Below are 26,424 nucleotides of genomic sequence, written 5' to 3'. Positions count from 1 at the left end.
TCTCCCATAGCTTCTGACCAGCCTCTGTACATTTTAGTGCAAGGGTGCTCCTTGCTCCTTGCACTCCCATGGAAGGGCCTGCCAGCATCACAAACATTATATCACTCACTGTTGGGTAAGGATTTAAAATTTCTGAAAAGTAAGAAGCAAATATATTCAGTAGTTTAGGGCTCAGAGAGCTGATTACTTTGAGATTTCAGAGCCAGTATCGCCTTTCTAATCTGGTTAATTTAAAGCCTTTGTTTTATCACTTGAAATGTTATGGAGAAGTACTTTGGAGCTGAAAATTATCCTGTGCATCGCCCATTTTTTGCCCCCACAAAATTAATATTACTTGTTATTGTATCTATTTCTGCAACAGAAGCTGAGGAAATTGGTTTCTGTCAAAAGAGAAAATTTAAACACAAGAAATGAGAGCACAAGATCTTATAGCAATGTTTTCACTCTAGCTCTTTGATATTGGTCAGCCTTCTTGGCAGAGAAAAGTCACGCCACCTCAGGCTGACTTGACCAAAATTCCTCCCAGAGGCTGCCAGCCACACTGTGGCACTTTCATCCACCAGTACACAGGGCAGGCTCATGCTCACAGGGATTAAAAGGTGCCCAAATCCCACTGTAATTAAATGGGAGCTGAGGTGCTTAATCCCTGTAGGTTCCTTTGAAAATTCCTGCCTAAAGCTCTGCTCCCTGGTGCAACAGATGAGAAGCACAGGACAGTCACAACAATTGAAGTAAGAAAGCATTGACCCCCATGCCTGAAGAGAAGCTTAAAGTAAGAGCAGTTTGTTAGAGACAAATCCACTTCTTGAGTACAATCCCAAAATGAAGTTAACTGGTGGATTCAGCTGCCCTAGCCCCATATGCTTGTACATACACTTTATCTAAGAGACATCTACATTCAGGTGAACAGGTGCACTCTCCATCTTAAAGACCATGGATTGCTTTGTCCATGAACAAATGGCTATGGTAAAGCCCTGATGACATCTAAAAGCAACTGCCACTGTGGTTGTCTACTAGCCTTTTATACTTCCTCTTCCTGCCCCACCCCTCTGCTTCCGGCATATGGGGCCTGGCCCTCCTGGCTCCACCCACCAGGTGGCTTGAGGCGTTCTCTCTGTGTCTGCCACGTCTCCTTGCTACAGAAACCTAGAGATGATTTTGGAGGAGCTTCACCAAGAACCACCTGAGAAGGTGTGCCAATGACAAATGCAGGAAGTTGCCTGACATCAGGGTCTACCCGCAATGCCAGGTGGACCACAGTTGAGCTTCTTGAAGGTGAGAGCAGCTGATCATTACTGACAACAACAGTTTCTGGCCATTGCACGATGAAAGCAGGATTGAATCCTCAGAGAAGAAGAGTAAAGGAGAGGAAAAACCAAGCGCATTCCCCAGCAAAGTGGGGAGTCTCCACAGATTGTTAGCTTTGCTGCAGGGGCAGGAAGACTAGGCTGAAAGCACCAAACAGCCTCCAAGGGCTGAATTTGGACACCAACAGAGAAATTCATGTTTGCAATGTGAAGTGGGCCAGACTACAAAGAATCAAGCCTGGCAGATGGCTTCTTCAACAAAAAGGGGCTTAGAGACTACACAGTACTGTTCTTCACAAGATGCAGCACAGATTACATTAGGTATCCACAATACTGTTCCACACAGGACGTAACAGAGATTAAGAGTGATTTGCTATAAAGGAGAAATTCAAATTGCAAACGGTTTAAATTGGTCTCAGTTTGATAACCAAGCTCTACAAGAGGAGGCTTTAGAAGAACACTACTAAAGCTTAGCACTTACATTTTGTGAAATGGTTGGAGAATGTAACATCTATATAGGCTAAGCATAGTAATAAGCTTGCTTACACATACATAAATTGTGACCACACTTTTTTCCAAAAAAATACATAAATAAAAAAATAAATAAATAAAAAAGCAATAAGTGGAGTAGCACTGTATCAATTCAAGATCACCCCACAGGATTTTGGCTTCCAAAGCAGTGGCTGCCTTTACTAAATCATAAGAGACCAGCAGTATGAGCTGTCACTTTCAAAAGACTCCAAGAAACAGATTTTGCTTCCCAGCCCATCTCAGTTAAAAATTAGCAAAGCTCCACTATACAGCTGTAAACAGTTGAAAATTAGTTTGGCTACATAAGAGAGGCTCCATGCTTCACCAAAACACTCATGCAAGACATGTAAAGATCTGTTCCTGCAGCTCCATATCTGGTTATTTTAAGAAATCCCAACCACAGAAGTATCCAAACCCTGCAGGGTTGATAGCAATAATCTTTGCATTTACCCAACATTACTCACTTGGATTTAAGGCAGAATTTAATTCTGAGGATGCCTCAGTGGGCTAGTAATAGTAGCATCCCCTCTGAATGTTTATGTGATAAGCCTACTAGATTATGGTGGAGTAGTAGTAACAAAGGCTGACCTCCAGCTGTGCTGGATGGACATGGAATATTGAGAACCTGTCACATTACCATGCAAAGATTCAACATAGAAAGAATCAGAGGGGTAGCCGTGTTAGTCTGGATCTGTAAAAAGCAACAGAGAGTCCTGTGGCACCTTTAAGACTACCAGATATATTGGAGATTAAGCTTTCGTGGGTGACCCACTTCGTCGGATGCATGTAATGGAAATTTCCAGGGGCAGCTATAAATATGCTGGCAAGAATCAGTCTGGAGATAACGAGGTTAGTTCAATCAGGGAGGGTGAGGTCCTCTGCTAGCAGTTGAAGTGTGAACACCAAGGGAGGAGAAACTGTTTCTGTAGTTGGCTATCCATTCACACTCTTTGTTTAATCCTGATCTGATGGTGTCAAATTTGCAAATGAACTGAAGCTCAGCAGTTTCTCTTTGGAGTCTGGTCCTGAAGTTTTTTTGCTGTAAGATGACTACCTTTACATCTGCTATTGTGTGGCCAGGGAGGTTGAAGTGTTCTCCTACAGGTTTTTGTATATTGCCATTCCTGATATCTGACTTGTGTCCATTTATCCTTTTGCATACTGACTGTCCAGTTTGGCCAATGTACATAGTAAAGGGGCATTGCTGGCACATGATGGCATATATAACATTGGTGGATGTGCAGGTGGATGAACCGGTGATGATGTAGCTGATCTGGCTAGGTCCTGTGATGGTGTTGTTGGTGTAGATATGTGGGCAGAGTTGACATCGAGGTTTGTTGCATGGATTGGTTCCTGAGTTAGGGTTGTTATGGTGCGGTGTGTGGTTGCTGGTGAGAATATGCTTAAGATTGGCAGGTTGTCTGTGGGCGAGGACTGGCCTGCCTCCCAAGGTCTGTGAAAGAGAGGGATCATTGTCCAGGATGGGTTGTAGATCACTGATGATGCGTTGGAGAGGTTTAAGTTGAGGACTGTAGGTGATGGCCGGTGGAGTTCTGTTGGTTTCTTTCTTGGGCTTGTCTTGTAGCAGGCGGCTTCTGGGTACACGTCTGACTCTGTTGATTTGTTTCCTTATTTCCTTGTGCGGGTATCGTAGGTTTGAGAATGCTTGGTGAAGATCTTGTAGGTGTTGATCTCTGTTTGAGGGGTTGGAGCAGATGCGGTTGTACCTCAGTGCTTGGCTGTAGACGATGGATCGTGTGGTGAGTCCGGGGTGGAAGCTGGAGGCATGAAGGTAGGCATAGCGGTCGGTGGGTTTTCGGTATAGGGTGGTGTTAACGTGGCCATCACTTATTTGTACTGTGGTGTCTAGGAAGTGGACCTCCCGTGTAGATTGGTCCAGGCTGAGGTTGATGGTGGGATGGAAGCTGTTGAAATCGTGGTGGAATTCTTCCAGAGTCTCCTTCCCATGGGTCCAGATGATGAAGATGTCATCAATGTAGCGTAGGTAGAGGAGGGGCGTGAGTGAACGAGAGCTGAGGAAGCGTTGTTCCAGATCAGCCATAAAAATGTTGGCATATTGTGGGGCCATGCGGGTGCCCATGGCGGTGCCACTGGTCTGGAGGTATATATTGTCACCAAATTTGAAATAGTTGTGCGTGAGGATAAAGATAGAAAGATACATCCTGGTGGGAAACTCATGCTACACCATTTAGATGAATCTCTAAAGAGTAGCAACCATGTCTTTTGCCTGAGGTGCCCAGTGCATTTTGGACACAATATAAAATAATATTTATCTAATTTAATTTGACATGGGAGAATGACATGGATATAAAAAGTGAAGGTTCCCTTAGCATGAAAAGTAATTTCCTACATTCATGGGAGATGCCAGGTAAAGACTAACATTTCCAAACATATTTTTTTGTGAAAACGAAGCTAAGGTTGCAGGAAAGTATCATTGGATTGAATGTATATTGCTTTAAATGAACATTATGAGTTAAAGATTAGAAACGCAAAAGTTCAAAGTCAAGGTTAACCTAAAAGAACTCCAAATCACTGAAAGCGTGAACAATCAATGTTAAAGCAACCAAACAGCTGTAACTCTGCCCTCATAGGTCAGCCTCCCGTCTTAAAAATTTGTGCACCATAAAGTATTGAAAATGTGTGCCAGAGAACATTAATCTTTTTTTTTTGTACGCATGCTCCTCCAATACCACCTGTGCTGTTTGATCACCATATTAACCTTTGCTCTTTCAATGGAAGTACTACAGTTACAAGATCTGGGCACATTTTAGCTGTTGTCCAGTGACACCAATAACTGATCGCTACATGTCATATGACCTGTTTCAGTGAGGTGCCAATCTCTCAGGGGGGAGGGATAGCTTAGTGGTTTGAGCACTGGCCCTCTAAACCCAGGGTAGTGAGTTCAATCCTTGAGGGGGCCATTTAGGGATCTGGGGCAAAAAAATTGGTCCTGCTAGTGAAGGCAGGGGACTAGACTTGATGACCTTTCAAGATCTCTTCCAGCTCTATGCGATAGGTATATCTCTCTATATTATACTTAATGTCCTCAGCAGTTCACAGAATCGAGCCTTCAGAGCAGAGATAGCAGTGAAAATGCTGAGGTATTGCTGAAGATAGAACTGCTTGTTATTGATAAAGTAGTTTAGGTTGTATACATTCATATACAATCAGCTTTAATTCTGAATTTTCATGGCATCTAAAGTCTGCGTGGTCTAAAATGCCAGTGTTCTTGAAAGGTAACATATACAAAGTTCTGATGTGCCCGCAACCTTAACTTTACCTTAAAATGAAGGTAATTCCCACACAAACCTTTTCTGTAAAAATTTAGCCTGGTTCTAGAGAGCAAAGGGGACAAGGGATGCAGCACTCTTTCCCTTCCCCTTGCTTTTGCAGAAGGGGAGCCTTGTTAATGCACATGTAAGATCCTCCAGAGAACACCCATCTCCTGCAGACCTTAGGATGTACACAGGAGGAGGGCTCTGCCCGGGTAAACACTTCTGCCCCTTAAGGGCCTTCGAAGCTTATGACAAACTTCCTGAGCCTAGCAGCCCTCAGCCCAGGAGGCTCACTGTGGGGAACTCCAGCCTTTGCCTTTGAAAACCTTGAGAATTTAACTACAGCCCCTACCTCCCCACAAGCCTTAGCAAGCTCAATACCTATCACCAACCAATCACATGAGCCACAGAATGGGCTAGTCGGCAGTCCCTGCCAACAAACCTATATGCCTAGCTAGGCTCATGATGGCCCAACAAGGCAGAATGGCCTCCTCAGGGGACTATTACTAAGGGTCATGAGAGGGGTCAAAAGGGTACCCCATAAATCTAAGGCTCAGGAGGACCCCCAAATCAGCCTAAAGCTTGCAAAGGCTGCAGGTCACAACAAATCTTTTAAGGTCTGCAGTGTGGGGCAAGCATGAGAGCTCAAAAGATTCATTGGGGTTCTCGCACTGAGTGCCTCCCTCATGCCGTCCAAGGCCCCTGCTCTCTTCAGTTCCACGCTCTGCAGGTCTCCTGCAGGTTAGGGCTAGGAGAGGCAGCAACTCTTCAAACATGGATTATTTTCCTCCACTCTTTTCCCAAGCTCAGACATAGAGAAAAGTGTTACAAGTCAAGCTCTGGGACACCTCACCCGCTGATGTGTTTTCACTTAAAAACAAATTGTCTGATTAAGTTTCAATTTTGGTGGAGAGTTATTTTGCACTGACAGGCCTCCTTTATGGCTGGTTTACAATGAGGATGATTATCTGTACCAGGAAAAAAGCTAGAAAGATTTTATGAAACCTTCAGTCTCCAGTAGCCAAATTCCCTACCTTAAGCTTGCCTGAGCTGCTGATCCATAGAGATGTTCATATTTAAAAAAAACTTTAATATCGCCTAATCTAGTGTACAGCTCTGAAGACTACTAGATCTCATAGGAAAGTCCAATTAAGCTTTGGTTGTTTGTTATACAAGGAGAAAAGCGCATTAGAGGTCCACAAGAGTACAAGAAGCCTGTGTTTAGGGTCAGAATTCATGAACAATTTGTCCATTTCACTTTACATTTGTAGGAAAAATTCTACATTGGCTCCAGATGTTGTCTATTAGTTTTGAAGCTGTTTCTTTACTGGTGGATTTTGAAGTGGGGGCAAAATTACATTAAACTAAAAGTCAGTTGCAAACTAAGGAGTGGCTCGTACCGCACCACAATCACACTGATGCATTCACTTAGTTTTGCTCTTTATGAGGGCCAGAATCATCTCACCATTCAACAAGACAGTGTGTCCTGTAGGCTGCTCTGTTACATCTTGTACAATATTTTCCTGAACACCACACAACATTTTACACAGTACAGTTGCATTTTTATGCAGCTGTGGAATGTGTGCTATAGCTGTAAGGTGACAGCATCCTGCAGTAGTCACACGGGCACAATCCAAGTGAAGATTCAGTCATATGTATTTGGTGCAATTATTTTTTTGTTTTATATTTATTAAATGCTTGTGAAAGTCTCAATGGTTGTCAAGCCATAGAAAAGAAATGGCACAGCAGGCATAACATATTATTCCCATATATTCTCTCTCTCTTTCCCCTACCAATATGCCTTATCCCAGATTTGTTGGGACCACCACCCAATGCTAAAATGGGAATTTATCCTCCACTGTTGGGGTGGCTTTGACGTGGTCACCATCTGCTAAGAATTTCACTGACACTCACCATCACAGGTTACTCAGCAGGTGTTAACAGCTTTCAGACACGCCCACCCTAAACTAGATTTAAACTGGTGAGTAAAAGCTTTTGCATCCCAGTCCTATGAGCCACTGAGCCCCAACAGAAATGTGTTACACAGTACCTACCTGTCCACTGCGGGAGGCAGTGGCAGTTGTAAGTGTTCACACCATCCACACACACCCCACCGTTCTGGCAATTATGATTTGGGCAGTCATCAATATTCTGCTCGCAGGTGCTTCCTTCAAAGCCTGGCCAAATTAGAAACACATGAGACAAATTATTTTCAGGGGTCCGTTAAAGAGGATTACCTGTCTGTGTGAAATGGTGTTTAACATGCTTTTCCTGTTGATCTAGCTCCCTGCTGCACAATGGAGCAGCAGTCTGACCCAAGACTTGTCAGTAACAATATTCTGCCATTACCGAGCCCAAAGTGCTTGGACAGGTAGGTTGGCTTGTACAAGTAAAACAATTTTACTCCAGTCAGCTAAAGACTTAAGTCGCTTTACTGATCCTGCCCCTCCCCAGCTTGGGGGGAAAAGGACCAGACCAAGCAACAAGAACATATTCCAGGAGTTGTGAACATCAGCAGTTTGACTGGCCCCATTCTGGGCAGGACCTGGTGGCTGGTCCCCTACTACCTTACTCTGTTCTCTTTATAGACTTCCCTGTTGCCTTAATGAACTAACATGCTGCAGCAGTTATTAGTGCCTCTTGATAATACCCGGCTCCCAGGTGTGTCTACTTGGGTTAGCTTCATCTCACCCAGCCTATAAACTAAATCCTGAAGGAAGAAGAAGAACTCTCATTCCTTTTGGCCAGTTTGGCTCATTCTTCCTCCCTTCCCCTATATTTAGTTCCTTTTATGTTCCAGGCCAGTGCAGAATACCCTTCCTGCTTGGGGACTCTTTCTTGCTTGTATTCTCTCCCCATTCTTATCTATCTGTACCCTCCTCAATTTGATTTTCATGCCCTGACCACTTAGGGTGCCTGAAGAACCCAGGGCACTTCTCACAGGAAGCTATCCTTGTACCCAGGCCAAACTCCAACTCCTTAAAATCACCCTGCAGTTTCTGTTGGATAAGGCATTCTTCACTTCTTGTACTAAAGGAGGCTGCATTTCAATGTGGCTCGAGTGAACGATTCCAAATATATAGCTTGTAAATCAGATTAGTCTCTGGGGATTTTTGGGTTATTACGACAACCCCTTCATCCAGAGAGTGCACTCTTCCCCTCGAGTGTCAGTGTTCTGTTGTGAACACCTCAGAGCTAGATTAGAGAGGTGTAGCTCTGATGCCAGCTCTGGAACAGTGATTCAGGCTCCCAAGAAGTTATGGTCATGGGCTCCCCCACCTCACAGACTTCAGAGCATGGTGAACATTAGATCAAGTAAGTCCCAAACTGAACAGGTTTCACAAGCATACTCACAGGACCAGGCATCTAAGACACATTGGAGAGTCAGGCCAACCTGCTTTTGAGTTCAAGGTCGCACAGAAATTAGGCTGTTTGGGAAAGTTTTCCGATCCCTGATTTTTCCAGTTGTCTCATCTCATGAATGCTGTGTGCACCCCCAAACTTCCCCAGGTAAACTTATTTTGTAAGAAGACCAGATCATTGTTCACATGCTGCATTCATGCAACCAACATGAGCAGCAAACACATCCAGGACCATCAGCTCCAAGAGCTTAAGTGCCTGCCCCCAGAGCTAATGCAGAATTTTCATTGGCTTTGGTGACATTAGGACTTTCCCTGTTCTCTAACAGGTAATGCCCAGAGAAGAACTGCATATTTAGCTATTCTACTGTACCTCATATGAATTTCAGGTGCTTTGATATGTGTGTAAAATTAAAGAGTAAAAAACACAGAGACGGAAGAAAGCTATTAAATCATGGAGCACTTCCCATGCTTGAATTCTACACTAACATTTACTGTTTAGTCCTCTGGGAAATCTTGTGAGGGGAATAAATCACTATTCCCATTATACAGATAGGCAAAATGAAACCAAGGTTGAGAGTTATATTGTAATCCAGGGTTTCTCAATCCGTGGGTCAGACTCAAAACAGGATCAACAGAATGTTTCAAAGGGTCGCATGGGGCTGGCTGGACTCACCTTCCTGCTCTAGGCACTGCAACCGCTGGGGTCTCAGTGACACTCTGGTTTGGCCCAGCCGTCATGACAACGGGAGTCCGGGTAGGTCATATTTGAGTGAGTGGCACCGCACCCCTATGAACAAGGTCACAACTCCCCTCAGACAAATTTGGTCTTGCCAGGGGGGTGGGGCCAAACATGAGCAGTGCTGCAACCCCAGACGTTGCAACGCCTGGAGCAGAGAGCCAAACCCAGCCAGCCCCACAGCACAGGAGCTGCAGGAGATGCCACTGTGGGGTTAGTGCCAGGCAGGACCCAACTCCTCCAGGGGACAGGATACGACCAAAACCACCCCAGGGCCTCCACCACCAGACTATTTACTGGGTTGTGACAGGCCATAAACATTTACAAATGGATCCTGAGCCCAAAAAGGTGAGAACCACTGTTCTAGCAGATTAGCTATCTATCTAGCAAATAGATAGCAGCTGCAGAAGCAATTTAAGCAGGTACTGCTACACTCGGGTAAAATGGGGCCCAACGAAGTCCCATTCAACCCAGCACTTTCCAGGCCAAACCTATGCAGGGGAGACCCTGCCTTTGGGGCACTAGGACAATGTGGTGACTCCTCTCCCCAGGGCCACATGGCTGCAGGGAAGAACGTGCAGGGAGGAGCCAGCCACAGACCAAAGCCAGTAAAGCAGCTTCAGAAGCAGGGGATGTCAGACACTGATGTCTATTTTCTACAGGGTTGACTGGACATTGTTGTGCTTACTGTCTGTTCGCTCCAATCCCCTCTTCCTTAACCTTTTTCATCTCAGCTTGTCTCCATTCCTGCTCTTCATACCTTCCCACCTCTTTTTGTTTAGCAAATCCCCTCACTAAACCCCAACCCCAAAAAAGTTAAAAGAAAAACTGTGGCAGTAACAGGATGTTTGTAGGCCACCACACTGATCACTATGCTTGTAAGTTATCCCTTACACCTACCCTTTGTCTGGTCTATGGAAATGGTAAATGCTTCAGGGAAGAGACTGTGTACTACTTAGGGTTACCATATGTCCGGTTTTTCCCGGACATGTCCGGCTTTTTGGTAATCAAACCCCCTTCCGGGGGGAATTGCCAAAAAGCCAAACATGTCCAGGAAAAATACCGGCCGGGCACTTCCCCTCCCGGGCTCCAGCTGCTCTGCTCCTCCCCTGACTCTTTGGCTCTGTTTAAGAGCCAAGCTGCCCAAGCGCTCCGGCTTTGGGCAGCCCCCTTGCCTCTGGACCCTGAGCCGCCGGCCGGGCACTTCCCCTCCTGGGCTCCAGCTGCTCTGCTCCGGCGGCGCAGGGTCAGGAGGCAAGGGTGCTGCCCGAAGCCGGTAGCGCTTGGGCAGCTTGGCTCTTAAACAGAGCCGAAGAGTCAGGGGAGCTGCGCTGGGGAAGCGCCGGCCAGGGGCACAGGGTCTGGAGGCTGCCCGGCAAACCGTGAAGCCGGTAGCGCTTGGGCAGCCCTTTTTGCGTGGCTGGGAGGGAGGAGGGGGAGTTAGGGCAGGGACTATGGGGAAGGGGCGGGGAAGGGGCGGGGCTGGAGGTGGGGAAGGGGTGGGGCCAGGGCCCGTGGAGTGTCCCCTTTTTTAATTTTTTAAATGGTAACCCTAGTACTACTGCTGTCTGTACAGTGCCTAGTACAATGGGGCCCTGTCCTTGTCTGGTCCCTAGGCACTACCACAATAAATAGTGACCTGAGTTCTCATACTTGTCTTGCCAAAGGCAATGCCACAAGTGACTTCTGTGCTTCAGTTTCTTCATAGGAAAATACTGATATCCACATCTGCCTGCCTTGCAGAGGGTTTGTGAGGTCTAAGTAAATAAGACCTGCAGAATACTAGTAAAGGCAGCCAGTGGAAGAGGCAAGAGAATAATTTACCAATTACTGGGTCCTGTCCTTGCATTTATTTGTTGATGCCACCGACACAGGATGACAATCATTAGGGAAGCTGCATGTCAGTTAGATCAATACAGCAACTCAGCATGAAGTGAAAGTACTGTGTGCACTTTACGAAGCTTGTGCCAACTTCAAACAGGCATTACAAGCAGTGCATAGCATCTTAAATATTTTGAAAGCACACATCTCCTGGTGCATATTTCCTATAGCATGGACATGTCAGGTACTGTTTTGAGCAATGCAGTGCTTAAAACGTGTTTGGAAATGGCTTTGAATAGAAACCACCAGCCCCATCCAGCAAGCTTATTCAAAAGCCCCAGGTACCTTACCAAGGACAGCAGATCAAGATGAATTTGAAGCATCAAGGGCCACACTGTTTTGAAGTTACAGCTCCAAAAATGCAAGTGGTCAAGTTTTTTGGTAACTTCTGATCTCCCAAATGCCCCATCCAATTTACTTTATTTCAATCCTTATAAAATACAGCTCAAACTTTAGAGGTGTGATTTTTATGCCTATTTCAGGTTGTGTACACTCTGCAATACTGTGGCTGAATTTGTAGTGGAACTCACCTCTTGCTGCAGAATTGTCCTAAAGTTCAGCTTTAATTGTTAAAAGTTTGATTTCTAGCCCTTCTGGTCAAAGTGCGTATTTGAAGTTCTTAGCGTGTAAAACAACGCATTTATGCCTGCCTGAGTCTGTCACAAGCCTGAAATAATGCAGAGGAGCAAACTGCCCCCATTCATGTCAATCAGGGCCCCATGAACTGACACTGCAGCTACAACACTTAGCATTTTTCCCAAGATGCCACAGAATTAATTATTTTGCTGCATCCAGACACCTGATGCTGTTTTGTGTCTCCCTGCCCTGTTGGGACCAGACTGTAGCTGGGTACATACTCAGGTGGCTAGCCCAAGCCACTTCCCATGCTGCTGCTGCCACACTGCTATCTTTAGCATGCTAGCTTCAATGGAGCTAGCACGTCTGTCTACTCTCATTGGGAAGCACGCTCCCAATGGCTATGTAGACATATTTTTAGAGAGATTAGGGTCTCCCAATACCACAAGCCCTGCATCACACCAGGCAGGATAGACCATTCTATTTAATATGCCTTTTGTGTCACATTTCTAGGATGTTCTGCTTTAAATAAAGAGCAGTTTGAAGCCACAGTTGTATGACATGGTATCAAGTACTATCGAACACATGAAGTTATTTCCTCTTTCTACGAGATATTCCAGTTCTCCCACACAGTCTGTTCTGGTCTGACAGATTCTTTCCTGGACAAGCTCTTAGAATTCCCTAGGGTTCTTATCTTAGTAAATGGGTAATTATTGTGATGGATAACAATGAATAGTCACTTTCCCAGCCACGAACTTCCTCTATTGACTTGTTTAACATTCTGTTGCCAAGTCAACTCCTTATTTGTCAGATATTTACAGCTATAAAACTCATTCTCACCACAATTAAAAGGAGTTTAAAATGCTGCAAGTTAAACATCTATCTCATAAGTGTCATTTACTAAAACTGACTAACCTGAGAAACTTTCCATCTGTTTAGAATTAGGAATGGTCTACAGTTTTTGTACCAACTTGTCTAAAACTGGAGAAAAACTAAGTTAAACTGGTACAACCTCTAGTGTGGATGAAATTATACCAGTATAAGAAGGGTTTACACTGCCATGGCTTTTGGTAAATTTGCCTCTAAAATGCTGAAATTTCCCCTGATTTCAACTAAGTGACTTAAGTTATTGCGACATTTGGATTATATAAACACACACAAATGAGTTGGGAAACTAAAAGTTTTACAATCAACTATACTGTGCATTCAGAGTAGCTGCATCATAGAATCATAGAATGTCAGGATTGGAAGGGACCTCAAGAGGTGATCTAGTCCAACCCCAGGTTTGAGAGCCTGGGAGGGAGGGGGAGACTCCGAGTGGCCGCGGCGCGGGCGCTGCTTCTCCCCCTCCCTCCCAGGCTCTCAAGCCTGGGACGGAGGGGGAGCAGCAGCGCGCGAAACGGCCGCTCGGGATCTCTCCCTCCCTCCCAGGTTTGAAAGCCTGGGAGGGAGGGGGAGACCCCGAGCTGCCGCGGCGCGCGAAACACCTGATTCGCACGCCGCTGCTCCCCCTCCCTCCCAGGTTTGAGAGCCTGGGAGGGAGGGCGAGTAGCGGCGTGCGAATCAGCTGTTTCGCGCGCCGTGGCAGCAGCAGCGGAGGTGAGCTAGGGTGGCCGGGGCACATTTTTAGGGGCGGCATTCTGGCGCTGGCCATGCCGCCCCTAAAAATGTGCCGCCCCAAGCACCAGCTTGTTTTGCTGGTGCCTAGAGCCGGCCCTGAATAAGACATATTAACAGTAACTATTAAAATGATATATGGGTGCGTTACTGTGGTAACTTTGTCTTCATTTCCTGACTATATTTAAGGTCCAGATTTTAACCAGATCACACTGGTCTGCAGGGAAAGGTGCAAGGTCCTCCCATACAACCTTGTGTCCCTGCAAGAAAGGGTAATTTCACTCATGTGAGCAGTCCAATTGGTTTTGCAGGATCAGACCCTTAGTACTTGTTGTTCTCTGTTTTCCTCTGCAATGCTTCTAGCACAAGGCATGACAAAACCTTGGGCACCTCAGAGGTCAAATAACTCCAGTTCAAGGAACTCAAGCTTCACTGATGAAGCCTGCAGAGCCTGCTAGCCATAAACCAAGTCTTTCTTTAGAAAAAAAGAGAGAAATTAAAGGCAATAGGTTAACATGAAAGCAACACTAGGTTGAGAAATCAAGCTCAGAAGTCAGTAAATTTGAGCAAATTTGTTTCTTCAATAATATTAACTGACATATTCAGCTTTTTCACCTGGGCCCGAGAACCCACCCATGGTTTTCTTATCATGACCCTTCCAGTCCTTTGATCTTTAACACCTTTCTCCTTCCCTATCACTAGGAGACTCCTCCCCATATTATGAAACAGCGAGCCCACCGCAACTAAGCCTTCATCTCAGCTCCCTTCCTTGTACAAACTTATGTTCCTTTTCTCCTGGCCCCCGCATCACTTCAATATTGTGGGGGGACCATACATCAGAAATAACCAAAACTTAAGTGTTTGATTTCCCAGCTTCACCATTGCATTCCATCTTGGTTTTGGGAAGGACTAAGTATTTACCTGGCAGACAGTTGCACTCATAGGTAAAGTCACTGGTTTGATGACATGTCCCTCCATTCATACATGGCGATGGTGAACATGGCACATATGTGTTCTCACAGCGATGTCCTCTAAAGCCTGGCTTGCACTGGCATTGGTAAGAACCAGGCAAATTGTGACAAGTTCCACCGTTTTGGCATTGTCCTGATGTGGCACATTCATTTACATCAATCTCGCACTTTGGGCCAGTATAGCCTGCTGGGCAGGTGCAGGAGAACCCACTTCCAGATGTGATACACGTACTTCCATTGGCACATGGCTGAGACACACAAGCATCAATCCACTGGCAGTCCTTTCCTGTAAAACCAAGACATGTGTGAGCTTCTGTCAATCAGAAATTGTTTGGATGGAAGATACAGACTTCTCTCCCTCCATCCCCATGACATCTCAAAGCTGAGATGTCTTTCTGCATACACCAACTGTGTACTCTACAATGGATCTAAAACACAAGCATTTCCCATTGCAACCACCAATTTGATTTAGTTCTAACCTGTTTAGGTGGGAGCTGCAAGATAGAGAACCCTGTGATTTATGCGAAGTACCGGTAATCAATGAACTGGAATAATACTGCACTGCTGACATTTACTCTACTCTCCAATTTGGTCTTCAAGGAGAAAGGCAGGTTTCTGAATTTCCCCTTGACATAGAAGTAAGCTTCCCTCCAGAAAGCTGTTGCGGGCAAAATTTGCTCAGTTAGCTGTTCTAGGAGCTTGTCTACTTGGGGCAGTTATTCTGGAATAGGACAGACCATTTAAAGGCCACGTCTACATTACCCGCTGGATCAGCGGGTAGTAATCGATCTATCGGGGATCGATTTATCACATCTTGTCTAGACGCGATAAATCAATCCCCGAATCAATGCCCGTACTCCACCTCGGCAGGAGGAGTAAGCGGAGTCAACGGGGGAGCCACGGCAGTTGCCTTGCCGCCGTGAGGACAGCCAGGTAAGTCGAACTAAGATACTTCGACTTCAGCTACGCGAATAGCGTAGCTGAAGTTGCGTATCTTAGATCAATTTCCCCCCCTCCCCCTCCCAGTGTAGACCAGCCCAAAGTGCAATAGCTATTGGGGGGAGGGATAGCTCAGTGGTTTGAGCATTGGCCTGCTAAACCCAGGGTTGTGAGTTCAATCCTTGAGGGGGCCACTTGGGGATCTGGGGCAAAATCATTACTTGGTCCTGCTAGTGAAGGCAGGGGGCTGGACTTGATGACCTTTCAAGGTCCCTTCCAGTTCTAGGAGATGGGATATCTCCATTCTATTCTATTCTATTCTGGAATAACTCCTGATGTAGACAATCTCTTCCAGAATAGCTATTGAGGTCAGTTTCCCCACTCGACAAGCCCTAAGAGATTAAAATATATACCTCATGAAGGGTGAGAGGCCCAAAATTTGGCTTAAAACCCCCCCAAACTTTCCATGCTATATCTCTTAGCTCTCATTTGCAGTGCTGAAGCTATTAGTTTGACAGCATATTAGGGCAAAACTAGAACATTTTTAAGAGGGTACATCCAGCTTAAAGGTACTTCAAATGGGAGGGGACGACGACTAAGGACACAATTATGAAGTCCCACCTGTGTAACCTGGTGGACAGACACACTCATATGTGTCCTGGAGAAGCAGTTGGCAGGTCCCTCCATTTAAACAGGGGTGAGATACAAAGCAGATGTGCGATTCAGAGTATCTGCAGTCCTCGCCTGTGAATCCTAAAGCACATTTACAAGTGGCTTTTCCGACCACAGATGTAGTTTCACATGTTCCTCCATTCTGACAGGTATGGCTTTCACAAGGGTTTCTGTACTGACAGTAGTCTCCAAGAAAACCCTCTGGACACCTACAAGAGAATGGAAATCATGACTAGCAGTATTCACTCTGATCCTCACAATGCAAACTACTACTGTGAAAGGTAAAGGTCCCAGTACTGACACCATTAACACCCAGAGTCTTTCCTACCTAGACAGCAACATTACATACCCTAATGCACAGACCATACTCAGGAAAGCCCTTATGTTATTTAGGACTGTCCAAAGTGAGAATCCTGAAAGTATAAGGTCATAACATTAATTCATATATAAAACCTAATGAAACTCCAATTACATTTAATTAGGGGCAAAACATTCTGTCCCACCCTCCCCGCCCCCCCATGTGACTGATAGACAGACAGATACTGTCTTCCCATCCCTTCAATATTTTTAAAGTTGAGTATTAGTTAATTCCACTTTGCTATAACTAATAATGTCCTCTGCAGAAGTAAGCAACCAATCTGAATAACAGATGCGATCCATCTCAAAACCTTTAGTGTACTTTTCCCCTCACAACACCACTATGAAGTAGGGAAGTGCTGTTAACCCCACTATATAGATAGGGAACTGAGGCTGTGACTTGTCAAAGGTTGAACATGAAGCCTCTAGCAACACAGGAACTGAACCCGGGTCTCCCAAGTCTCAGGCCATAGGCACAGGCTTCCTCCTTTCCCCGGGGGTGCTCAACCCCCACTCAGCCTCAGGCCCCGCCCCACTCCACCCCACCCCTCTTCCCCCAAGACTTCACCCCATCCTGTCTCTTCCCGCCCAGTTCCACCCCCTCCCCTGAGCACACCTCCTCCCCACCCCTCCCACTGGCTACCAGTGGGTGCTAAGTGCACCCACGGAGTCAGCACCTATGTCCCAGGCTAACACTTTAACCACTAGACCAAATTGGGGTTGGGACCCCTCAGGGGGTCACAAGGTTATTACATGGGGGGGGGGTCACGAGGTGTCAGCCTCCATCCCAAACCCTGCTTTGCCTCCAACATTTATAATGATATTATAAATTAAAAACATTTTTTAAGAAGGGGGGAGGGATCACACTCAGGGGCTTGCTATGTGAAAGGGGTCACCAGTTCAAAAAAGTTTGAGAACCACTGCACTAGACCATCTTTCTTCCATCTCTAAGAAATACAAAAATGAACTGCAAAAAGAAGAACAGGAGTACTTGTGGCACCTTAGAGACTAACAAATTTATTAGAGCATAAGCTTTCGTGGACTGGGCTGTAGGGTTAGTGTAGACCAGGCCTTCGCTTTACTTAACCTTGGAAATTTTCCACGGAGGTACTTGAAAGCTGCTTGTGTTTTGTCAATAGCCTTGACAAAGTTCTTCATCAGACCCAGCTTGATGTGTAAGGGTGGTAACAAAAATCTTCCTTGATTCAACAAGTGGCGGATGCAGAACACTTTTCCTCTCAGGCTCCAATGACTGTCGGAGTGGCCAACCTTTCTTGATGTAGTGGGCATCTCTTGCACGAATATCCCATTCGCAGAGAAAACAGCAGTACTTTGTGTACCCAGTCTGCAGACCAGGCAAGAGAGCAACAACCTTCAAATCGCCACAAAGCTGCCACTGATGTTGGTCATAGTTTATGCACCTCAAAAGTTGTTTCATGTTGTCATAGGTTTCCTTCATATGGACTGCATGACCAACTGGAATTGATGGCAAAACATTGCCATTATGCAGTAAAACAGCTTTAAGACTCGTCTTCAATGAATCAATGAACAGTCTCCACTCATCTGGATCATGAACGATGTTGAGGGCTGCCATCACACCATCAAAGTTGTTGCAGGCTACAAGATCACCTTCCATGAAGAAGAATGGGACAAGATCCTTTTGACGGTCACGGAACATGGAAACCCTAACATCACCTGCCAGGAGATTCCACTGTTGTAGTCTGGAGCCCAACAGCTCTGCCTTACTCTTGGGTAGTTCCAAATCCCTGACAAGGTCATTCAGTTCACCTTGGGTTATGAAGTGTGGTTCAGAGGAGGAGGATGGGAGAAAATGTGGGTCCTGTGACATTGATGGTTCAGGCCAGAAGTTTCATCCTCTTCCTCTTCCTTGTCTGACTCAAGTGAGAATGATTCTGGTGCATCAGGAACCGGCAGTCCTTCTCCGTGGGGTACTGGGCGTATAGCTGATGGAATGTTTGGATAATGCACAGTCCACTTTTTCTTCTTTGACACCCCTTTCCCAGCTGGAGGCACCATGCAGAAGTAACAATTGCTGGTATGATCTGTTGGCTCTTTCCAAATCATTGGCACTGCAAAAGACATAGATTTCCTTTTCCTGTTCAACCACTGGCAAAGATTTGTTGCACAAGTGTTGCAGCATATGTGTGGGGCCCACCTCTTGTCCTGATCTCCAATTTTGCAGCCAAAATAAAGGTGATAGGCTTTCTTAACCATAGTGGTTATACTGCACTTTTGTGATGCAAAAGTCACTTCACCACAAACATAGCAGAAGTTATCTGCGCTGTTCACACACGTACGAGGCATCTCTGCTCACTTTGGCTAAACAGAAATGTGTCCTTTTGCAAAATCAAACACTGACAAATAAGACAGCACGACACTGTATGATTTCTAGAGCTGATATAGGGCAATTTGTTCAGCAGAGTGATGTAAGCTTCGTTATGATTGCATCATCCATGACTTCTAGGAATAACATGATGCAATTCATATCATGTATGAGCAATACTAACTTCAGATTGCATCATTCATTGTTTTGTCTAAAAAGCAAGTACTGTCCAAACTCAGTCATAGATTTATTCATCGATCCAGTCAAAGATGTATTTTAGTCATTTCTGGTTTAAATTGAGATCCCTTCCCTTTAATAGAATCATAGAATATCAGGGTTGGAAGGGACCTCAAGAGGTCATCTAGTCCAACCCCCTGCTCAAAGCAGGACCAATTCCCAACTAAATCATCCCAGCCAGGGCTTTGTCAAGCCGGGCCTTAAAAACCTCCAAGGAAGGAGACTCCACCACCTCCCTAGGTAATGCATTCCAGTGCTTCACCACCCTCCTAGTGAAATAGTGTTTCCTAATATCCAACCTAGATCTCCCACACTGCAACTTGAGATCATTGCTCCTTGTTCTGTCATCTGCCACCACTGAGAACAGCCGAGCTCCATCCTCTTTGGAACCCCGCTTCAGGTAGTTGAAGGCTGCTATCAAATCCCCCCTCATTCTTCTCTTCTGGAGACTAAACAATCCCAGTTCCCTCAGCCTCTCCTCATAAGTCATGTGCTCCAGACCCCTAATCATTTTTGTTGCCCTCCGCTGGACTCTTTCCAATTTTTCACATCCTTCTTGTAGTGTGGGGCCCAAAACTGGACACAGTATTCCAGATGAGGCCTCACCAATGTCGAATAAAGGGGAACGATCGCGTTCCTTGATCTACTGGCAATGCCCCTACTTATACAGCCCAAAATGCCGTTAGCCTTCTTGGCAACAAGAGCAAACTGTTGACTCATATCCAGCTTCTCGTCCACTGTGACCCGTAGGTCCTTTTCTGCAGAACTGCTACCTAGCCATTCGGTCCCTAGTCTGTAGCAGTGCATGGGATTCTTCCGTCCTAAGTGCAGGACTCTGCACTTGTCCTTGTTGAACCTCATCAGGTTTTTTTTGGCCCAATCCTCTAATTTGTCTAGGTCCCTCTGTATCCGATCCCTACCCTCTAGTGTATCTACCACGCTTCCTAGTTTAGTGTCATCTGCAAACTTGCTGAGAGTGCAGTCCACACCATCTTCCAGATCATTAATAAAGATATTAAACAAAACCGGCCCCAAGACCGACCCTTGGGGCACTCCGCTTGAAACCGGCTGCCAACTACACATGGAGCCATTGATCACTACCTGTTGAGCCCGACGATCTAGCCAGCTTTCTATCCACCTTACAGTCCATTCATCCAGCCCATACTTCTTTAACTTGACGGCAAGAATACTGTGGGAGACCGTATCAAAAGCTTTGCTAAAGTCAAGGAATAACACATCCACTGCTTTCCCCTCATCCACAGAGCCAGTTATCTCATCATAGAAGGCAATTAGGTTAGTCAGGCACGACTTCCCCTTTGTGAATCCATGCTGACTGTTCCTGATCACTTTCCTCTCCTCTAAGTGTTTCAGAATTGATTCCTTGAGGACCTGCTCCATGATTTTTCCAGGGACTGAGGTGAGGCTGACTGGCCTGTAGTTTCCCGGATCCTCCTTCTTCCCTTTTTTAAAGATGGGCACTACATTAGCTTTTTTCCAGTCATCCGGGACCTCCCCCGATCGCCATGAGTTTTCAAAAATAATGGTCAATGGCTCTGCAATCTCATCCGCCAACTCCTTTAGCACCCTCGGATGCAGCGCATCTGGCCCCATGGACTTGTGCATGTCCAGTTTTTCTAAATAATCCCAAACCACTTCTTTCTCCACAGAGGGCTTGTCACCTTCTCCCCATATTGTGCTGCCCAGTGCAGCAGTCTGGGAGCTGACCTTGTTCGTGAAGACTGAGGCAAAAAACTCACTTATCCTCCGCCATTCCCAAGTCAAGGGTCGTATATACCGACCCAATAGCATATCTTGAAAACTAGAGCCAATCAACAATTTTAAGCATTATTTTCGTTCTCAGTGACCCAGAATTAGTAAAGTTTGACTACATTTATTTCAGAAGCATTTTGGCTGTAGAGCAGTGTAATCGGGGCAATATTATAAAGATTTATATGTGCAGAATCACTATTTCTCACTAAGCAAGACTTGTGTAAACACAGTGCTGTAATCCATCTGCTGACTGGCCTTTGGACTAGGAATTTTCAATCCCTTTTGAAGCAATGAGCGGAAACTGCCATTTGTTTCCTTCAGCTAAAGGAGCAACCTGCAAAATGTACATCAAATAAGCCAAAATATCAAAAACGCTGAGAAAAATGGACTGTGTCGATCTGCAGATTTTTCTACATTCTAGATGGCTTGATGAGGAATCAAAATATGTACATCTTGTCTAAGAGGCAACTAGGAGCATCAGACATGACACACACTACAAATATTTTAGCGATGAACTCCAGATGCTCCGTTTTCCCTACTCCAGGATATGAGTAATTCCAAATTAAGTCAGTGATAGTTACTCAGATCCAGGGAAGGGAGATTCTGACCAAGAAGAGTGATTAGTTCTCTCGTGAGGTCCAAGGCAAAGTATCTAGTGGCAACAGAACTGAAATCAACTGTTTACTAATTTGTTTAAAATGCACACATCTGATGGATTAAAAACTGTCTGGTTTCCGAATGCAACAGTAACCAGGGAGTCATCTTCAAGCAGGTATGTTTCTAGTGTGGCGCCACATGGATCCCAGTGGCTGAAAGTTGAAGCTAGACAAATTCTGACTAGAAATAAGGGCAAATTTTTAAAAATGAGAGTAATTAGCCATTGGAACAATTTACCACGGGTCATGGTGGATTCTCCATCGCCAACCATTTTTAAATTAAGATTGATGTTTTTCTGAAAGTTCTGCTTCAATTCAAACAGGAATTAATTCAGGGTTATCCTGTGGCCTGTGTTATACAGGAGGTCAGACTTAATGACCACAATGGTCTCTTCTTGTCTTATCATCGGTGAAAAAGTTTTGGATACATGTACAAAGAGTAACAATTCCATGGACTATAAATAAGCAACATTGTCCTAAACTGAAGAAGATCTTCTCCATCCATCCCCTCCATGCCTCCAAACTAGAATTCTCCCATAACCCTCTTTAATCTACTCCTACCCTTCCACACCAGAAAAAGTCTGGGAGAACACAAAAGATCTGCAGGGTGACCCAAGGTTAACAAGTTTGGGGAAGCAAATTCTGAAATTGAAGCTTCTTATCTGAAAATACTCTGCCTCCTTTGGGGCTGATGGCTCAAGCTCCTCAGCTGATCTGAACTGCTGTAGATGCCTAGACTTTAAGGTCTGAAGGGACTATCACGATCATCTAGTATGCTCTGCATATCACAGGCCACAGAACTCACTCCTGTAATAGACCCATAACCTCTGGCTAAGTCACTGAAGTACTCAAACCTTGATTTAAAAACTTCAAATTACAAAGAATCCATGATTTACTCTAATTCAAACCAGCAACTGACTTGTGCACCATGCTGCATAGGAAGGCAAAAAAAATAATATGGTTTACTCTCTGCCAATTTGACTTGGGGGAAATTTCATTCCTGACCCCAAAGATGGTGATCTAAGCAAGTGGGTGAGACCCATCAGCCAGACACCTGGGCAAAAATTCTCTGTAGCAACTCAGAGCCCTCCCTCATTTGGGTCCCATCTCTAGCTGTTGGGGATATTTGCTAATAACAGTTGCAGATGGGCTATATGCCATTGTAGGAAACCTCATCATACTATACCCTCCATAAACTCAGTTTTGAATTAAGTTCGGTTTTTTGCCCCGATTACTACCCTTGGCAGGCTGTTTCAGAACTTCAATCCTCATTCAAGAGGCAGTCTCAGGTATCCAGGGCCCAAACCATTTGTAGTTTTATAGATTACATTTAACATCCAAGATTGTCCACAAAAGTGAATTGAAAACCAGTATGGCTGAGAATGCACTCCCTGCGGGGCTACATCTTAGGCTAATGGTGGGATAACATCCGAAAAGGCTAATATCCCATAGACAGCAACGAGAGTGCTAGCGTAGCCCAAGCAGATTTACACCAATGTAGTGTCTAACCCTACTCAGTACAGGACTGCAACCAGACTAGGTATAAATAAGTATGGAAGTAAGGAAGGTATAGATAACGCTGATTTACTGCATAAGCATTATGAGACAATATACCCTGAGAAACAGAAGACCCTCCACACAAGCCCCATCATGTCACCAGAAACGTGCATCAGTTTATACCTGGCAACTTTGAGAATTGCAGTAAAGCAATTTGAATGCTTCTAATCCACCAGCCACTGCTATAAACTTGTATCAGTTTCCCTAGTAATGAGGCACAGAAAGATTTGCTCTTTCAAGTTCTTTACATAAAAAGCCATTTGTCTAGAGAGCAGCTTAAAATTACAGCAGATTGTGTCAGCTCCAAAATGACAGGCTCAGAACAGGAAATAATACCCTTTCTAAACAAAAGCCACTGTTTCTCCAGTTTTCCATCTAATCCTCAGGAACAGTATTGGGAGCATGAAGTTTGTCCGGGCACTTTCTAGAAGCATGTGGGCTTTCTTTGTCTACTTCAGCAAGAATTTAATCATTTATTTAAGAACAAGTTTCACACATAGGCTATTTCCAATTATGATTTTTGAAAGCTACAAAGAATTTTGAGTGGAAAAATGTCTTATGGGCTGCATCAGCCCAGCAGCTGTTTATAATTAAAGCTTCTCCTATACTCCCTCTGGGCTACTTTCCAGCACAAATACTTTAGTCAGAACTTAGTCCAACCCGCTTTTTTCCTTCACAGCTCCCAGCTCCAGTCTGCAATTGCCTACAGTGCCTTAGTGCAGGCTCTCAAAAAGTTTCACAATAGATGTTCTCCTCGCTAAACACACTAAAGATAGTTATTCAAATAAAAAAAAAAACAGCTGGAAATCCAAGGAGTTGGATTCACACAATGCTGCCAATGCCAAAGAAACAGAACCAGCAGAACACATGGAGGCTGTTGATGCAGTTGTGCTGCCAAAGTTGCAGTTTCTCCTCAATGTTGCATTTACCCCCTTTTTGTGGGGTCCTTTGAAAGAAATGCCCTTTCAGTTTGAATGGTTGATCTTCACCAGGCAGTACTACATCCATTTTGAGTACTTTCACCAGCTCAGTCTACCTGACTGCAGATTACTTTAGCCAATCTTTCCAGATGTTTGGTTTTCATGCGAGTTTCCCATTCAGGCCTAGGGATATCATCTGGGGCTGCACAGAAGGAAGCATATAGCTTTAATTTGGTATGTGAAGGGAGGAATTTCCTAGAATGCTTGCTCCCACTTGACGCCCCCTTTGTTTTGATTGGAGGATCATCGGAGGGAAAACGTAGGCCCCACAACAAAGTTGAGACAGTTTGCAAATATTCTGGGACAGGTTTTAATCAGTCTTTTCCTTCTGACTCCCACACAGACTCAGGAGGAAGAACAGGATTCTCTGGCTAGCTTATCCCTTTCTTCTTACTATTTATCTTGTAAGCACTTTGGGGCAGGGACTGTCTTTTTGTTGTGTGTCTGTACGACGTCTAGCACAGTGGGGTCCTCGTGCATGACTTGGACTCCTAGGTGCTACGGTAATACCAATAAACGAACAACAAAAGGACCAGAAGTCTCTACGGTGAAACTCAGCTTTGTGTTTCCTGCCCGCCTGGGCCATGGGCAGCTTTTTGTCCCCAAAGCCCACCTCCAACAGAGAATTTTGGGGGACTAGGGAATATAGTGCCAGCTTCTCCCCCTGGATTCTAGATGGAAAGAGTGAGCACTTCTCCCTTTGAGGGGCTCCTCCCTTTCCTTTTGCTTCAGCCTTTAGGATTTCCTTCCCAATCCCTAAAGAGAGGGGGAAGGGGGTAGATCAACAAGTCTCATCCTGAGAGGGAAAGGCCTCCCTCTATTCTGAATTCAGGTTTCAAGTGGATGTTTTCCACTGATTAATCTGGGACTGACCCTGACCCCTGAAAGCAGGCCCTGTGAAGACATCCGTCTCAGCTCATGGAGCTCCTCTTTGTAGGCTGGGCCCTGCAGGCAGTCTGGGGCACTAGTGCTCAACCCAGGTGGTCCCTGCAGCTGGAATCTGATTGGGAAGAGCCAGCTAAGAATGGCCTACCTGAAATAAGGGTTGGCCAAAGTCCTGGAGAAGAGGATGGGCTAAATGAATTCAGATGGGCCTGGAAACCCCTTACCACCATCCTGTTGCTCCACAGGACCCAGACTGCTTTTAAGTCCTTCCACTGACCTTGAAGGCAGGAAGCAGTGCAGCTTCTATCCAAGTTTTTGATTTGCACATAACCACAGAATTTAGCTTATGGTCAACATACCACCCCGCCCCAAGCAGAGGCAAGGGTAGGACATGGCATTGCACAAAACTTGGCAGCTGTGCTGGGGGTAGCTGGTGTTTGCTCAGCGCCTGGGGCTGCTGGGGAGGTTACTGTGGTAAACAGTGTGATGGCGAGCCTGGGGCTATTATTGCATTTTTGATCTCATGGGTTTGGCGAAAGTCAGAATTCAAAAGAGAGAGAGAGAGAGAGAGAGAAATGGGCTAAAAGTCTTTAAAAGTTTTTTTTGGTCTATCCTCTGGTTTATGAGCACGCACACCCCAACCCTCTGCCTACCCCTAAGTGCCTACAAAGTGTGCAAAAATGCAGGCCATTGCATGAGGCCCTGTACAAATTTAGCAAGATACCCCCTTCTTCCACAGCACTTCTAACAGCTTCCTTCATTTCACTGTCTGTTCTGAAAACTCAGGTCAGTGACACCCAGAAAAATACTGTATAATTTAGGCTGCAGGCCTGGTTAGTGGAGCTCTTTGCTGTCTAGGCAAGTGCATTACTACTTTTTACAGCTTCTTTGACTTCTAATTGTGTCTATAAAATCCATTTCAGAAAAGTATTTTGTATCTACTGTCTGAAGAGACTCAATGAGACACCTCAGAAAGAAAACTAATTCTGACCTTAGGATAGACAGAAACAGGAGTGAGGAATTTGCCTAACTACAAAGTCAAGGATAAAGGAGATTAGAAGCACCATCAAACAGTCCCATAAGAAAACTGGCAGAGCGGGAACAGAGTTACCCAATGCATATATAAACCAGTCACACGAGCAGTGTGCTTTAATAGAATATACAGCTTTATCATCAGGCTCAAGATCTCCGTCCCCACCCTGGAAGAATTAACCACCAGAAGTTGGTCACGTTAGAGGAGGCTTTTTCTAGCCTAGATCCAGGTCTCTCTTTAAGCAGGACATGGACAGTACAGAATTACCACTCTGATGACAGTGGTTTCAGTACTAAGCTGTCATTTTCTAACGGCTTTGCCAAGTATTTAGACTAGTTATTTTGCTTATTAACATTCTAGTCTAACCAAATTCTTATTCAGTGTATATCTGCCTATGATGTACTGGGCTTCTACTTCATCTGTCCATTTGTTCCTCATGGATAGTAATTTAAAGCTGTGGTTGTTTGCAATACGTCTGGCTAGTGGTGGCTTTAACCATTTATTTTGAAAAAAAAAAGTATGATTTAAAGCTGTATATAACTCTTGCTATTGTCTTTCTCCTTTCTGGGAAAAGTCTACTGCAGGCCCTAAATCTTCCCCTACTCCCAGCCTTAACAAGTTAGTCTTATAACACACGGGAACAAACAACTCTGTGGAGAGAAGAAAGAGGAAGAGAGCCTCTCATTAACTTCTTGCCAAACAGAGGAAGTAATGCAG

At 45.0% G+C, this 26,424-nt stretch overlaps 1 protein-coding gene across 1 annotated transcript in view; it reads right to left on the bottom strand.

Moving 5' to 3' along the window:
- The window catches only part of NOTCH2 (notch receptor 2), a 144,686-nt gene that overhangs the window by 87,380 nt on the left and 30,882 nt on the right, over positions 1-26,424 (bottom strand). Inside the window, exons 3-5 of the mRNA XM_034778983.1 lie at positions 15,838-16,097; positions 14,228-14,563; positions 7,189-7,311 (exon numbers count right to left, since the gene is read on the bottom strand). Coding sequence (XP_034634874.1) covers positions 7,189-7,311; positions 14,228-14,563; positions 15,838-16,097 — 719 coding nt within the window. The remainder of the gene's footprint in view (positions 1-7,188; positions 7,312-14,227; positions 14,564-15,837; positions 16,098-26,424) is intronic.

This window comes from Trachemys scripta, chromosome 8, assembly GCF_013100865.1.
Source record: "Trachemys scripta elegans isolate TJP31775 chromosome 8, CAS_Tse_1.0, whole genome shotgun sequence".
Classification (NCBI taxonomy): Eukaryota; Metazoa; Chordata; order Testudines; family Emydidae; genus Trachemys; species Trachemys scripta.
This window is presented reverse-complemented; position numbering and strand designations above follow the sequence as displayed.